Source organism: Eumetopias jubatus, unplaced genomic scaffold, assembly GCF_037043125.1.
Source record: "Eumetopias jubatus isolate StellerSeaLion01/CBP00866 unplaced genomic scaffold, mEumJub1_p1.0 scaffold_12, whole genome shotgun sequence".
Taxonomy (NCBI): Eukaryota; Metazoa; Chordata; class Mammalia; order Carnivora; family Otariidae; genus Eumetopias; species Eumetopias jubatus.
Genome location: NW_028274818.1, coordinates 56,881,047 through 56,898,129, shown reverse-complemented (window position 1 = coordinate 56,898,129; position 17,083 = coordinate 56,881,047). Strand labels below are relative to the sequence as shown.

The following is a 17,083-nucleotide window of genomic DNA, read 5'->3' as shown; positions in this document are numbered from 1 at the left end:
GGTATAAAAGAGGTAGAGATGCCTCAGTTTGCATGTGTGCCTTTCTCAGTCTGGCTGAGACTTTTTTTTACCCTCCCTAAAGAGACCCTATAAAGATATCTGATTCTAATAGAAGATGAAGTGAAACAGTTCTGATCTAGAATTCCAGATTTAAAATGATGGCATTAAAAATTAGAATTAGTATTTCATCTTTGAAGCCATTATTATATCACAAAGACTAAGAGCAAATTGTATACAGAGCAAAATTTTTCAAAAAGCTGTAAAATACAGGGTAGGGTGACAAAGTTATACCATGAGCAGATCTAACGAGTTATCTGGGAAAAAAATTGGATGACATCCTTTCTCCTTAACTTTTTCTTTCATTTTTTAAATTATTTTATTTATATAATTATATAAATGTAATGTAGTATAACATTATTACTTTTATTATTTTAACTTCTTTAGGTCTCTGTTTCCCCTTCCGCAAAATTGCACCATGAGGTGTCTGAGTGGCTTCAAATGGTGGGAGGACCGCTGACCGTCAGGAGAATGCGCTTCCTGATTCTGCCACCAAACTAAGCTAAAATGATTTAATCTTCTTTGTGTTTAAACTTAAAAGGAAAAGTCTGGACCGGATGCTTTTAAACCCCTTGCTGTTCTTACATTCCGTGAGTCTGTGATGGACCAGAAATGAGTTTCGAGACACAGATGTCTCCCAAGACCATCTGTTTGGGGTCCAAGCTCTTCTGTTTTCTCCACTAGCGTGCTGACAGCCTAACATATGGCTAGCACCTGGAATTCTAAGGGGTCCAGGGGACTGGAATGTAGGTATCTTAAGGGAGAAACATAGGAGGATAGAAAATAAGGAAGGGTTAAGTTGACTGATAGAATCATTCTGATTTCTGATGCCACTGTGATTCTTCAAGTCAGTTGAAGAGTGAAATAAAAATGAGTCAACTATTAACTGTTACCCTAAAACTAAGTCACTGGAATATCCAATGGGTTAATATTAGGGGCACTATGACTCTCTGGAAGATGCTTCTTAAACTTAGGCCACTGATTTATATAAACCCTGGTTTTGCCGCATTTTGCCATGCCTCCAGGTGTCTAAAGGAATGTCACAAAGTTCTCAAAAAAAGGGAACAAAACAAATTTAAATAGCACTATTAAGAAAAAGAAAAGTATTGTTAAAACGTGAAAAAAAAGTGCTGCAAATCTGAATCATTTATCACTAATATAAGTTGTCTTAATTAGGAATTGGCAAACTATAGCCCAAGGGCCATATTTGACTCCCTGCCTGTTTTTGTAAATGAAGTTTTATTGGAACACAGCCATGCTCATTTATGTGTTGTTTATAACTGTTTTCCTGCTACAATGGCAGAGTTGAGTAGTTATGACTGAGAATGTATGGCTCACAGAGTCTAAAATATTTATTATCTGGTCCTTTGCAGAAGAAATTTGCCCACCCCTGATAAAAATCAAGACTAGACCAAGAACCACAGAGATGAAAAATACCCTCTCTGAGCCAAAGTCAGAGCTAAAGTTATCAAGTCAATAGATATCCTAGATTCTCAGACCTAGGATCATAATCTGCTGAAACGGGAGATTATTTTCTGACTTCCCAGGACCCCCACGGTTCCTGTAGTGAGGGCCCTTGCTTTCTTCTGGACGGCTGAGAGAATTCCATTCATAGGCGGATTTTACCTTGGCTTGCCAGGCATTTACACGACCCTGGGCATTAAGACGGGCACGGAAGGGTTCCCAGTAATCTCCCCACCACGATTTTTTAAATGAGGAAGCTGTGATTTGCTTGTTTTCTATCTTTCCACTTTCCATACCCAGCGGTGTGGAGCATCCTGTCAAGAGAAAATTATGTGATTAATTATGCACTACCCCCTTCCCTGCATGGTGGTTTGCACTGCGAGGAGAAAAGAAAAAATATCACTACTAAGTAACAACAAAAACAGCCATTGCCAACAATGATGTTATTGCCCAAGTGCCAAATCCTATTTTTAGGCTCTACATGTATTACCTGATGCTCCTAATTGCCTCTATTTTATAAGTGAAAAAACAAAAGCACAGCAAGAAAAAGTAACTTGTCTGAAGTAACACTGCTAGCAGAATCAGAAACTAAATTGGAGCCCAGGAAGTCTGATACCCAAACACTATGTTCTAAATATTTAAACGTATTTTCCTCCTCCAAAGAGGCATGGAAACTTCTGTCTTTTCTTTGAGGTAGAAAATACTCCTGCAGTATCTATGTATATGAGAATATATTCTATTTCTCTTTCTAAAAAATGCTACAAAGAAGAAGATACAGTGGACTCTCGGTAGTCACATTCAACAGTTTATTTTCAACCCTTTGAGGGTGATTCATGTTATGCACCATTTAGAATTTTGCCAAGGTGTGCACTTGCATGTCAGTCCCTCAAAGCTGGTCTGTGAATATGAGAAACATAGCTAGTGAGTGAGCCCAGCCGACTGCCCATCATCATCGTCATCTCTGTGATGCTTTGTTCTTGGGGGTAAATCATGCTGACATTTTCTTGAAGTGATATCTTTCTCCATGAAAAAAAGATTTAAAAAAAGAAAACCTACAGCTAATACTGATTATATCAAGAAAATGAAGAGATTTTTAAAAAAGCAATGCTTCTTGAATGGAAAATAAATGTTTTGAAGAGATTAACAGAGTTGAATGTCACATTTTAGAGTAGTTTGACTCTCTGATCTGAACAAACTACCATTTACATCACATACCATATAAAGAAAAAAACAGTGACTCTTTGTTCTACATATTAGAATTTTATTCTGGCCATTTATGATTACCTGGATTTATTTATACCATAGGTCACGTTATATCCCCTGAAAAACAGCAGCTTACATAGAAAAAGTTTGAGTACCTTCATAGAGTGCCAAACGGAATGCAGAGTTCAATCAAAGCTTCAGGAAACTGGGGGGGCGCCTGGGTGGCTCAGCTGGTTAAGCATCCAACTCTTGATTCGAGCTCAGGGTCGTGAATCGAGCCCTACTTCGGGGTTTGTGCTGAGCAGGGAGTCTGCTTGAGATTCTCTCTTTCCCTCTCCCTCTGCCCCTCCCCGTCAGCTCTCTCTCTCTCTCTAATGAATAAATAAATCTTAAAAAAAAGTTTCAGGAAGTTGGTAAGCAGTTTAGATTTCAAAAACATTCACTGAACATCTAATACATGCCAGTAATGTTGCTAGATACGTTCATTACATTAAAGCCTGAGTGTGACCTTTTGGACTTCAGAAGAGTCGGGCCTAGTCTGAATCTTAGTTCTTATTGCAATGGGCCAATGGCCGTTATTCGAAGCTAGGGCCTTTCCTTGGAGGGCCCACGCCATCCTGGCACTGTTCGGAGATGTGCCTGCCTGCTGGCTGGTAGAACAGTCTTAGTCCAGGTCACAATGTAAATGAGCAGTTTACCTGAGCAGGACCTGTTTCACCAAGGTTTTTCTAGGCACCTCTGTGATTGAAGAGAACTAATAATTCTACCCATTCTTCCGTATCTACTAAAGCTTGATTCTCTATGAGGCAGCGAGACAATAATGCATCTTCGTTTCTTACCGTTAACCTCACAACCTTGCAGCTCCAATCGAAGGGCAGGTCTATTATAGGATCTAGTTGGAGAGATCCTAATATATCTAGCCACAATAGGTGGGTCAAACTGATTCTCTTTTATTGTAGAGGCATCCGAATTGCCGTCAAAATACTAGAGGAAAAGAGGAAAGCTTAGTTATGGAACAATTCTTTATAAAGTGATTTTATAATAAAGTTTCAGTTTAATTTAATATTGTCATATTAAGTTTTCCTGTGGCCTGAATTAAATCACTTGGTCTTAAGTAACTGGAGATACTTTCATTTCAGGAAGATGGTGTAGATGTACTTTGCCTTGTTCCTCCTGCTAAGTACAACTAAAACAGGAAGCCACTGAAAGATGAAGAGAAGGCAGATGGGTTAGGGTTCTTGGGACCCAAGGAACAACATGGTAGTGGGCTCCCTGGGTTTTATTTTTGTCTCATATATCCCAGATTCGGAAGTGAAGAAGCCAGCAACCAGGAAACACCACTGGGTATAGACAAAAAAAAAAAAAAAAGCTCTGGCGAAAACCTCCTTTCTTTAGCCACAGGACCAGGAAAGGGCAGTCTAGCAAGACAGAACTTTCAGACAGTAATTGCTCTACTTCTAGCTAAACATCATAGAAAACACTGTGGCCCCTCCTCCACCCAGAACAGCAAAGGCCAAGTGGGGAGCCTAGACTTCCATCCTCATAAGACTGTAACAAGACACCCCAACACCCTCACTGGGATTGTGTTAGAGAAGGCCAAATAGGAACCCAGGACTTTCATCCCCACCAGCTCCTAATAAGGCTCCCACCACTATAGTATCAGTGGAGACTCTCCCATTCCCACCCAACAGCAAAGAGGAGCGGTCCTCCTTCATTGGGGAACCTGGACTTCGAAGTCCACCTGGCAGTGATGAGGTGTGCCCCAGCCCCTTTCCTTGCCAGACCAGTGTCAGAAAGTGCCAGCTAAGACAGAAAATAAGAGCACAAGACTGAAAACTAGAAAAATAATAGATAAAAACAATGAAACAGATCCAGTTCTTTGAAAAGATTTTTAAAAAAGGCAAATATCTAGCAAGAATGACAAAGCAAAAAGAGAAGAGATGCACATTCACTAATATCAATATCACTGTAGACCCTGCAGACATCAAAAGCCTAAGAGAATACTACAAACAATTCTATGCACAAAAATTTAACAGCTTAGAGGAAATGGATCAATTAGAAAAACATGATCTCAACTTATCCAATAGGAAATAGATAATGTGAACAGCCAGTAACTATTAAAGAAATTGTATTTGTAATTTAAAAGTTCCTGGAAAAGAAATCTCTAGGCCCACATAGTTTCTCCGGTGAATTCTACAAATATTTAAAGAATTAACACCGATTCTAGAAAATCTCTCCCAGAAAACAGAAGAGCATGCTTCCCAAATTATTTCATGAAGCCAGTATTACTCTGATATCAAAACCAGAAAAAATACAAAAAAAAAAAACTACACACCAATATTCCTCATGAATATAAGTGCAAAAGTCTTGAAGGTATGAACTCTAACTGTAATCTGTGTTCTCTCTCCAAGACTGATTAGTAAGGGCTACAATTTGAGATTTTCGTGATCTATTCTAAGGTATAGTGCAAATAATTTATTACTAGAGATAGCTAATGCTAATACAGAAACTAGTAAAATAGTAAATGATTTATAGGAAAAAATGAAACAGATTGAAAGTTATCAGTTGTAATAATGGCAGACTGACTCCTTACATTCTGATAGCTCTCTTTGGAAAGGGGATTAGGGAGGAAGAGGAGTTAGGGCTAGTACACATGGGTTTTTGGGAATAATCCTGGCTGAGTCTCAGAAAGACCCAACAGGGGATTGTCACTCCTCAGTCAGGGCAGGGAAAAAAAAAAAAAAAAAAAAAGTCTGAAAAGCACACTGCTCAGCACATAACTGGTATTAACACTGCCATTTCCTTCAGGTACACTGAAACAAAGAACAAAATAAAATGTCAAAGTTAGTATAATCAAAACTCTTAGAGGCCAGTTTTTAGCATGAGCCCCTTAAGGCACAAGACTCTGCCGTCCACCATCTGCCAATCAGAGAACTCTGGGTATTTAGTTTGATCAAAAAGTGATTTTTGGTGGAGTTTTGAAGTGTCATAAGTCAGGCTTATCCCTTTAATTTATAAAAACTGGCCTATCATTGTACAACTTTCATTCATAAGGCCCTAAGAAAACCATTTGTATTTCAACCACCCAGAAAGGTATTTTTTAAAAAGACATAATGATAGGCATAGTCATTGCAACCTGGTGAGCCTAGGGTGAGTCTTGAGACTCAGAAAGAAACAAGGCACACAGACCATCACATTCCTTGTGCTGTTCCCTTTGAAGATCTGCCAGTTTGTCCGGTCAGAGCTGTATGCCACAGAGAACTCTGTGGTGTAGTAGGACTTCAGATACTGTCTGGCACCTTGAGTCTGGATCCCTGTGAATACGACTTCCTTCTGCATGTCTACCTGCAATATAGCAAAGCCATTGCACAGACTGTCCTTGTCAACAAGTCACACACTGCCTTCCTTAATTCACTGTGTAACCAGCATTCTTTAGAACTAAACAGCCAGCACCTAAGGTCTAAGTACTAATCAAATGGCTAGATACAAATCCATATGTGAGCAGAGTACCTGGACTTGAATCCAAGTTCAGCCACTTCCTAGCTGTACCTGGACTTGAATCCAAGTTCAGCCACTTCCTAGCTGTGCCTGACTTTCGGCACTTAATTAGTCCCTCTGTGCCTTAGTTTTTATCATCTGTACAAAGGATATCTAGGCTGTTACCAGAACTAATCTCATAGGGTTCATTTTTGAGTAAGTAAAGTACTTAGGATAGTGCCTAGAACATTGCAAGAACAACAAAGAGAAATTATTAAATCACTGTCATTTTATTATTATGGTACTGTAAATATTATCAGGTTAATAAGATATACCTGGATCCAAGGTTTAGACTCAAGGTCTGTTGAAGGTTTTTCTGTGATCCAAGCATTATATGACCCACCATTGTTTAATCTTGCTAATTTGGGCTCCCAATAACCTAAATCCAAAAAAGAAAAAAATTTATTCTGAATTAAAAAAAAAAAAACCCCAAAACATATAACTAGCAATTTCCCAAGTAAGTTTAGTCCCAGTGGAAAACCAGATCTCTGCAGGAGCTTCTATTGAAGTTAGGAGACCAGGCAGCTGACACGGACCTCAGCTACTAAATCAGTTCATGATGACGAAATATTCCTGGCTTCAGGTCTGTGCTTGGTCAGCTGTCAACCACCACCCACCCCCTTTCTTGCATACAGGTTATGTTTATCTTTTCTCAGTTATGTTGATGTGGTTGCTGCTGAGTGTGCTTGCCTAAGGGGAGGATGTGGGAGGGATTATGGGAGCCTCATGATCCCTTGCAACTGACCTCTTGGGCTTAGGTTTTTTTTTTTTTTCAGCAAACTTTCTTGAATAGAGGAATGGTTGGCACAACAAAGAGCCCTATTAATCAGGAGAATAGTTAGTATCTGGCCAATAAGACCTTGTGAATCTGGCTAGAATATTATGTTTGTGATCAAACCTGGAATGGGGATGAATGGGGAGAGTTTTGGAAACGGGTACATAGTTGTAGGAGTAAGGGATCCCCTCCTTGCTCAATCTCTGCTGAGAGGTTGGACTGCCTCAGAAATTCTGAGGAGCCCTAGCTCTTGGTCTTCCTTGGGACAGACTCTTTGTGAACATTATACACCAGAGAGGGTGGCAGTGATAAAGGAATGCCAACAGGTTTTAGCACCTGTCATATTGCTCCTTCCTTTACCAGATGAGCACCTCAAGATGGAGCTACTTTACCATGTGGTAGAGAAAAGCCCAGAGAGGAGCAATGATCCATAGATTGAACAGGTAGGGTTGTCATGGGTTGTTTTTCAGGCTGTATACTGCACAACTGTAGGAGATGGCTTCCAAAGGCTATGATGCTATTACTTACCCAAATGCTCAGAAGCTTTGATCTGTGAATCAGCTATGATACCATTACTTAGTCCCATTGGCATCTTACATTCTAAAAAACAAAAAACAAAAACAAAAACAAAACAACAACAACAACAAAAACAAAACACACACACAAACAGAGCAATGAATAATTTTTGCTTAGAAAATACATATAACAACGTAAAAGCTGCATGGCTAGAGATCATACCTCTGGTGAGTCAGTAATTCGATAGTTTCACCTACCTTATGTGGCACCGACTTAAATATGTCTGATCATAAAATGGTAAATGTACTAGCAAGACTGGTGCTAGTCTTTACCAGAAATAGTGATACCCTAGAGGAAAACCATGGAAATCCCGAAATTCAATTAGTTTTAAACAGATTTCCATCTGCTTGTATCTTAAAATAAGCCATTTTACAACATTAAGTATTACCCCTTTTAAGTCTATGTTCCCAAAAGTTGACCTGAAAGTTACAGAGTTATTTACATTCTGATCACAAAAGAAAATGCCAGCCACTGAGATATCTGGATGTCAACACAGTGCTTGGTACTCAACAAGTACTTAATAAATGCTGCCTGGCTGGCTGGGCAGATGGGCAGATGGGAATGATTTCTCAAATACTGAAATGCCAAGTTCAGAGACTATCCTAGTCATTGTTGAATTCCTGGTATCTTTTTCCTCCTCTACTCAAGGAGTCTGGAAAATTTCGTACATTCACTTTCCCACAAATCACACATTATGAAGGAAGACACTTTATATTGGTTCCCCAACTAAGAAGAATGCCTTTGGGCTGAAATATATGGTTTAAGTTTCCTAGGAGATTGATGTTTGTGGCACAATCTGACGATGGGTCAGAATAAAAGCAGTTACTGGTACACATTCTCCCTCTGTCATGCAGAGTTCCCAGAGTTCAATATTTCCAACCTAAGAGTTAGTGATGTTCCAGCAGGGACCCTCCTGCTGAAAACATCACGTGGCTCTTGGATGGTACCTCTGTCTATGATGAGAAATGGTGTTTGCATCCCTGCTCTCTGGTTTTCTCCCACCTCTGTGTTGAGGAGCCACCAGCCAGATTTTGATGGCTTCATTTCAAGAGTTTTAAATGAACCTAAAATAGAGAGTGAAGGACAACATTACACACCCCAAATTAACAATATTAATTGACAGCTATCAAAGAATCCTAAATCCCTGCATCACAAGAGGCTTTAGAAAAGAAATTAAGAATGATCCATTTCTCTTAGGCAGGACTAGAGGTGTAACAAACAGAAAAACAAAACAAAGCAGTGACACACATACACGTTAGTAAAAATAAATTGCCCAGGGACTTAAAAAAATCTCTAACATCCCTTACTAAAAAGAAACTTTCAGTTATCTATATATAATGTTACAAGCTAACCCATACACAGCACAGCTTCTGAGTCCTAAGGTTGAAAATGACCTTGAATGACTCATCACTGGACCTCAAGAATACTGTACAAGTTTCCTTTCTCTCCTTTCATTTCTTTGGTTTTTCTTTTTTTTTTAATAAGAAAATTAAAATCAAACATCCTTCTCCCATGTTTGCAAATTTTCTATTAAGTCTACATATTTGGATAGAGATGCACCTAAATTGTTTCAGAAAATCACTGAAAGAATGACATTTCTGAAACCTCTGATTATCCATTCTGATATTTAATGCTACCCATTGCCAGTTAATACTTAAATTCTGCTGACTGTAATTCATGTCTGTTTTCCAGATTGTGAGTGAAAATTAATAGCTGATGGTCATCCTCCTTTAGCACACTAAAAAGATTGCAGCCTTCCACTCCCTCCAATACAGATAATTTAGATTTGAAGATTTGGATGGGCCAGCCAATTCTAGCTTCTCAGTGTTTCCCACAGGCTCATGGACAGGAGGACTGATCTGGCAATTTACATTTGGTGAAAAGTAAGGAATAAGTTTACCTTATCCCCTCTTGTCTCTGATTTTAAGAGAGTGAGTCTTTATAGCTTTATTAATGAGCCACAGCTCTGAATAAACAAACAAGAACACCCTTTCCTCCTTCTTAACCAAACCAGTCCCATTTGGACTGCTGTGCCCTTCTAAGGCTGACTCACATAGCAACTTCTCCATTCAAAGTGGCGAGGGACTGACTGCCTTCATTAGCTTCTCAGAGTGTTTGTGGAAAGTAGGCTGCTTGTTAAAAATGCAGAGTCCCTGGCACCTGCCGAAGATCCCAAGATCTACCAGATCAGAGTCTCTGAAAGCAAAATCTCTGCCTTAGCCTTTGCATTTTAACCAGCTTCCTAGAATTTTACTATGCCCGTTACAGTTTGAGAATCAGCAGCACCTAGTACTCATAACCCTACCCACACACCTACCACACACAGATACACCTACAAACAACTTGCTGGCACATAAAAATCCTTTGTGATGGCTGGTTTGTTTAAACCTTTTCATTATTTTGTACATGAAAAGTTCTAAATACCCCTCTTATCCTTTAGCTTTTATAATCATTAAAAAAAAAAAAAACACCTTTTTTCCTCTTCAAATAGCCTCATGAGTCAGTTTAAGATTAAGATTCCTGTAGTCACTTGCCCAAAGGTATCAAAGTGAGAGTGTGAGGAATAGAGTTCAAGAATTCAAGAATCCCAAAACCCTAGTAAGTTTTTAATCTCCTTCCCAACAGAAAGCCTTAGCTGCCTGAGCCCTGTGGGATTCATTTTTATAATCTGTTTAAGACCTGGCCTACGTGACACACAGTGGCTTGGGAAAAACTGCATTAGACATAGCATCTCTGTAGAACTGAGTTGAGACCCACATGTAGCCTGTGTGGTGCTGCAAAGAGTGGATATATTAGCAGACTTTTCTGTACTCTGTATGCAGTTTGGGGATATGTCTCTGCTCAGGATCTATGCCAGAAACCATGTCCAACCCTTAAGAAGTAAATGCATAGGAGGGAATGAGGGACAGTGACAGTTGCCCAGATTGCCTTCTCTAGCCATTTTTCAGCAGGGATCTCTTTTCATTGTGCAGATCTTTACCAGGCAGCAGGGGCCAGACCCCGAGCTGGTGCTGTTGAGTGCCATTTTCCAGCAGGGTCTGGCCATGAAAGTGAACCACATGAATGTCTCGGGAGCTGCCCATGTTCAGCAGATGCAACCTCACCCATTCTTGCTCGTACATTCTCAGGCCAGGCAAGTTGTAGATCATTCCATTAATGGCTGAAAGGACAGAAAGTTGCAATCAATTAGAAATCTGCAGAGAGGCTGCTAAAGAGGTCTGAGGCATCCCACCTTACCACCCATCTTCCTATCACTCCGCCTGCCCAGGCATATAGTAAGGACCCCAGGGTGTTCTGATATGAGTGAAAGGCTAAACCTCACGCCAGCCTACAGCAGTTTCCCACAGAATTTACCACTCTCCACCACGCACCTCACACTCCCCCTTCTCTCTGCTTCACTCACTTATCCTTGACATTTATAGTATGGATTTTCCTGTGCTACAGAAACAGAAAGACTGATATGAGCCAGATAAGTAAACTCCAGTGGTTAGAGGAAAGAGTGTGAGGGGGTACATAACACATCACCCAGAGGCCTACTAAATTCAGAGATAGTTCTAGGCAAAATTAGGAAGGCAGATGACCGAGGTTCATGTTTATTCTCTCATTTTATGATATAGCTCCTCTGTCCCCTTCCCAGCTTAAACGTCTAGGGTTCTCAGGCTTCATCCACTCTCCACTCAGTGAAACGTGTGTGTGTGTGTGTGTGTGTCTGTGTGTGTGTGTGTGTCTGTGTGTGTGTGTGTGTGTTTAAATCACCTGACAAACTTAATCACCTTAAAAAATAATACAAAATGTTAATGATATAGCTTTGGGCTACGATGCATTTAACTGAGATTGAAGTGAGTGAAGTTTTTATTAGTAATGTTATTCTAAAGTTAAAAGAACTACTATGGAGTTTCAGGAACTGAGCAAGTGAATTTGGGGAGGGAGGGGAGTTGAGATCATCTTCGCACCCTCAAGGTTACATTAGGTATGAGAGCACCTGTCTTCCCACTCCTAACACCAGTCCTTACTCCCTCATCTGGGCAGGAAATGGATCTCAAGTGATTCTTAGGTCAGCATTGCTAACTCATTAGGATATGGAATGAAGACTCTCAACATAGCAGGTGCTCAGTAAACATTTGATAAATTGAACTGAGTGATAGGATTCATTCATTTATTCACTAATTCAACACACAATTACTGAACACATACTGCAAAGGCCAGGTGCTGAGTTTGAGGCTGGGAAGTCAGGTGGTCTGCTCAGCAGGTACCCTGATAAATACTACACCATGGGGATTACCTAATTACAGAGACTTCAACTACCGTACATTTAAAACTAAGCTATATCCGGTGCATTTTACTTTTTCTTTGAGGAATTGGGAAGCAGTAGCTCAAGGGTACTCAGAAGTAATGGGATAGCCAAGAGAGAAGCCTATCTGATTCTGGGGCTACACTTTCTCACTAGGTTGGGAGGTTTTCAGAAAAGTGTGCTTCCCACCCCTGAGACCAAGTGCCCTGGGCTGAAAAGCCTAGAAATGGAGTTCAGTGTACCTATGTTTCACCCCCCACCCCCCCAAAAGATGCTCCGTTGCCATGATTCTCCTATCACCCAACTACCCAGTGTCCTATCTTGTTTTGTTCTAGATGCTTCGGATGCCACCTGAGAACTGCTGACAGCTGGAACTGCCACCGTCATTCTTCTTTAGAAAGTATACAGGGATGATCACTTCTTCTAGACAAACAATCGTTCCTTTAGCGATCACGGAACAGGTTTATTAACTGTTTATATTGCAGAGTAATGCCAATTCCTTTTTGATTCATGCTACCAGCTGCCGCACACTGGCTTTTTGTTGGTTGGTTGGTTGGTTGGGTTTGTTCTGCAGCAGGCTACTGTGCTCTCTTTCAGACCTTCTCTAGCTCCTATATGTGCAGCACCACCTGTTGGGCAACATCAGCCCTCAGACATTTAAGGACCTGGTGTGGGTCGTAGCTCCTGATTCTTCAGAAGCACCTCCTGTCTAATCTTATGAAGACCTAGGGCAAGAATCATGGTCACCCTGTGTGATTTAGTTCAGAGATTAGATCAAAGTCAGAGGAAAATACCATGAAACTCATGGGAGTTTTTTCCTTCTGTGGATGCAAGTCTCCAAGACCTTGTAGACTGGGCCTTCTTTTCATAATACCAGCTCTTCTTTTCATCAAAGACCATAAAAAGTAAGATGAATTCTCTCATATCCATTGGCGTGTTGCTCTTATCAAGTACTCCTTTTTGACAGATCAGAAGGGGACCTATCAAGCCAGAATGGATATCTTTTTCCTGGAAGACAGTAGGAGCAAAATGCACAGATTTTCTTTCTCGGAATTTCCTTTGCCCTACTGACAATCACTGATTATATAGAAAAGGAAACCTCAGGGGCTCTGAATTTGAAGATTATAAATGAAGAGCTTACTAAGCCTGGGTATCATCTGATCATCTGATTCTGTGGCACTCATCATCCCTTCCTCTGATTAGTCCTTTATCTCAGCATGGCAGTAATGATAATGTTAATGACAATATCAATACTATTATAATTACTATTTATTGAGCATCTACTATTATAGTAAATATTTTGCTGGTAGTATCTTCTTTAATTCAGACAACAATCTTGCATAATAAAAATAAGCTCACTTATTAAACAAATATTACCAAGTGCCTACTGTTTTCTCATTTTTAACTTTAGAAACTGAGGCTGAGAGAGGTCAAGTAACTTTCTCAGGCCCACACAGTAAGTGACAGGATAGCGATTGAAATCGAAGTCTGTGCTCTCTCTCTACCATGCCCAAAACGAAGGCATCTTGACTTTGCAGCTCTCTCACAAGGAGCAAAAGAAAGCTAATACTTGCTCAAGGAAATTGAAAAAAATGTCTTCCCTCTGCAAAGGTAGTCACTCTGACTGGGGTCAACCACTTCAGTACCCCTCACTCCTCACCACTGAGCACATGCTTCTCTCTCATGGTCATGTGAAGACAAGTTGCTATAGACTGTTGACCACAATCCTTATACATCCCTCATGGAAAGAAAGACATTTAATGAGAAATCATCTTGACCCTTCCGTCTGGTGGACTCAGGTTATGAGGTTAGGGGAATGACAAAAACTTTCAGTGGATGTACCCACTGGGTTTACTGCTGAGTAGTAGGCCCAAGCCCGGCAGGCAGAACCAGGATTTTCCGGCCCAGATCGAGTGGTGGCATGCCATACATATGTATAACTGCTGTTGGGCTGAACAGCATTATCTTCCTTAAACCATTCAGGAGAGTCATCTTCATAAGTCTTTCCCTCTGATGATTTTTCGTAGGAAAGCCCATGGGCATGAAGAGAATATGGTCTGGATGCTAAATTTTTAAAACGAACCTAGAACAAAGAATGATCCACAAATGTACTTAAGTCCAGCAAAATCCAAATTATATGCCAAAGTAGATGGTTAATTATTAAATGAGACCTAGATATATATACAGTGAGATATATTAATTGCGTACAAGTACAAAGTAACGTATATATTACTTCATCGAATTTTTACTACATCCTGTGAGCTAGGGCCCAAGTAGTTTACCCTAGAAACACCAAAACATGTTTGTTCTTAGGCTCAAAGCAAAAGTATTGACATTAGGCACAAAGGAAATGATCACAGCAGGTGCTGTAGATTTGAAGATGAATGAGCTTTGGGTCTTGCTCACAATACGTTTCCAGCCTCCTGATGAAGAGACACCTGCACATGTGGATTCAAGTTAAAAACCTGGAGACCAAAATTGCATAAACAAAGTATGAATGGGGTTAGATGGGAATGCCTGAAAGGAGCAATACAATTGAATGTGCAGGAGAAGATGGGGTAGTAAAGAAAGTTTCTTGGGGAAAACAGAATTGGCCTTTATGGAATGAACAGGAGCTCAGGAGAGGAAGAAATAAATTCATGAGATCTTTTTTTCTTTTCTTTTCTTTCGAGATCATTGTTTTTGAAGATTATCTAATTACTTGGCAAGCAGTCTCTGAAAAGAAGTGTAATTATTTGTTAATTTTGGAAAATAAATTACCTATAGCCCTCCTGTCCCTTTCACTGTTACAGCCCTCTGGTGCTTGTGGAAATTCCTCTGATGATCTTAGCAATGCTCAAAAAATGACTTACTTGGATGACATCATCCACTTCAGCTCTAATAATAGGACCAAGAATGCCGAGATGCTCTTCATACTCCCCCAAAGGATCACGTTTGGTAAAAGTGCTATCGAGGTACTTTCGAAAGACTACTTTCTTGTATATGGTATTCTCTGGAACATCATCAATGTCTTCACTGAAATAATAATAAGAATACTATTTGTTTAAAAGAACAAATGAAAGACCACTTAAAGAAATTGGGGGAATTATCCCTGTTTCTGAGTATAATATCTAGCATGAATATTTAATTGGTACTTGAAGAACAAATGAATGAAAATATGACTAAGTAAAAACTTAAGCCAGTAAATATCCTTCAGATCCGAGCTCACATATCATTTCTTAGGTAAGTCCTCCTATAAATGTTTATATGTCAAATCTCTCTATATTATTCCTTAAGTTTCCATAGTGTTGCTATAGTATATATAGTATATTCCTGTAGTAGTCTTATATTTCTCTAATAGATAGAGTAAATTATGTGTCATTTATTTGTGAGGTTATCTATTCGAATCTGACTCTAATACTAGAGTGAAAACCCCATGAGGTCAGGGATCAGGCCTAATTTGCTCATTCTTTTATTTTTAGTACCTAGCCAGTTATCTGGCACATAGTAGGCACTTGGTAGATTTTTGTTTAATGCATTAATGAACAAATATAATCATATATCACATAGCAGATTTTAAATATCAGACGCAGACAAAGCCATGCAATTGGATAGTGCCAGGGCTTGGGGCTGTCAGGTATCAATGGTCACCCCTGTGAAGGCCACTAGATGGCTGGGGGTTTTATACTCTGAAAGTAGCCATTCTTTTCTCATTTCCTTTTTTAAAATGACATTGTTCCTTGTGTAATTCACCAGTTCAGTCTGGGGCCGGAGCACATCATATTTTCTCACCGACTCCTAAATTTCCCGAGCCTATGGAAACAGGCCAAAAGCTCATCCATCAGTCTCATAGTATTTGTTATGCACCATGAGCCATCAACAGAGAAACCCATTTTGCCTTCTTTCCAGTGTTCCTACCCTACTGACCCCATCCTTCCAGACACTAAGCAAACACAGTTTCACAGAACACATGGGGACAAGTAAAGCAACTTTGACTGCCGTAGACATGGGTTGCATATCTGTAATGGTATATAAGATTTTGAAGGAACTGGTTCCATCCCTTTCCACTTTGGAAAGGCCCTTAATCTTACTCCTTCAGGGCCTCTAGAAATCCCTAGATAAACTATTTATTCTCATATAGCAATGGGTGCTACATTTAAATAGGAAGTCATAGGAAAATGTGTTTTTTAATTATTTTGGGGGGAGGGGGTGGGAGGAAGAGCAGAGGGAGAGAGAGAGAATCTTAAGCAGGTTCCATGCCCAGCATGGAGCCCGACGTGGGTCTCAATCTCACAACCCTGACATCATGACCTGAGCCGAAATCAAGAGTTGTAAGTTTAACCAACTGAGCCACCCACATATCCTGAAAATGTGTTTTAAACTAACAGAGTTCTAATACGGAAATGCCAGACATCAGATTAATGAAATAATTTTTTTTTGTCTGTAAGCCATACCATGCATTGTGTTTGCTTACTCTAATTATACTTTGGTTTTTATTTTTAGTGTAACCGTTAGCTTTTATAAAAGCTGTGTCTTATATTTAGACAGTTTAAGCATGGTCACCATGCTGTGTCCCTGAGACTCTGTAGCTGACTAAGCCTTGCCCCTTGTCCCTCCCTCTCTTCTTTCTCTGTATTGTCATCCCAGAATACAGAGTCCAGCCCATTATGGCTTTCCATTCTTAAGCAGAATTGAATTGAAAACTCTTTTAAAAATGTCTATGGATCCCTTGGAAACTCTCTGTTGTAAGTTAGGCCACTTATAAAATTGCATGAACTCCTTCAACTTTATGGTTGAAGAGTGGCTGGAACCCTGAAATGTTAAATCCAAAGAGGATCTTGGGGGCCGTTCGGTGTAACACCTTCATTTAAAAAATGAAATTATTAAATGAGTGATTCTATAAGCCAAGTTAAAACTCAAGTTTAAATCAAGGTAAATCATCATTGAATGACTGCCTCAGTAGAAGGTATAAACTTGCTTTTTCTTTCTAAACTGGTTTATATCCTTGGCCTCTGCTACTGGAATCTCATGTAATTTGAATCCAGCATCACCAAGATGATGTATACTTTACATTGATCAGTAAACAATTTAAAAATATTTTTTGATAACCAAGTGCAAAAGGAGATTTCTACATTACAAATTTGGATTTGAAGCCAACTTCAATGAAATCATGTTGATTAGCAGATAGCTATGGATAGGTT

At 39.7% G+C, this 17,083-nt stretch overlaps 1 protein-coding gene across 4 annotated transcripts in view; it reads right to left on the bottom strand.

Moving 5' to 3' along the window:
• The window catches only part of F5 (coagulation factor V), a 77,959-nt gene that overhangs the window by 11,509 nt on the left and 49,367 nt on the right, over positions 1 to 17,083 (bottom strand). For 2 of the 4 annotated variants that reach the window (XR_015766502.1, XM_028122996.2), the window contains exons 14-23: positions 14,756 to 14,918; positions 13,750 to 13,986; positions 12,698 to 12,911; positions 10,593 to 10,772; positions 8,560 to 8,676; positions 7,565 to 7,636; positions 6,537 to 6,640; positions 5,914 to 6,069; positions 3,564 to 3,708; positions 1,684 to 1,835 (exon numbers count right to left, since the gene is read on the bottom strand). Coding sequence is in view for 2 of the 4 variants with exons in the window: in XM_028122996.2 (XP_027978797.2) it covers positions 1,684 to 1,835; positions 3,564 to 3,708; positions 5,914 to 6,069; positions 6,537 to 6,640; positions 7,565 to 7,636; positions 8,560 to 8,676; positions 10,593 to 10,772; positions 12,698 to 12,911; positions 13,750 to 13,986; positions 14,756 to 14,918 (1,540 nt within the window). In the remaining 2 variants the exon portion in view is untranslated. Of the gene's footprint in view, positions 1 to 1,677; positions 1,836 to 2,879; positions 3,113 to 3,563; positions 3,709 to 5,913; positions 6,070 to 6,536; positions 6,641 to 7,564; positions 7,637 to 8,559; positions 8,677 to 10,592; positions 10,773 to 12,697; positions 12,912 to 13,749; positions 13,987 to 14,755; positions 14,919 to 17,083 lie in introns of those variants that run through there. The other 2 variants (XR_003612282.2, XM_028122997.2) reach the window with 2 other exon arrangements.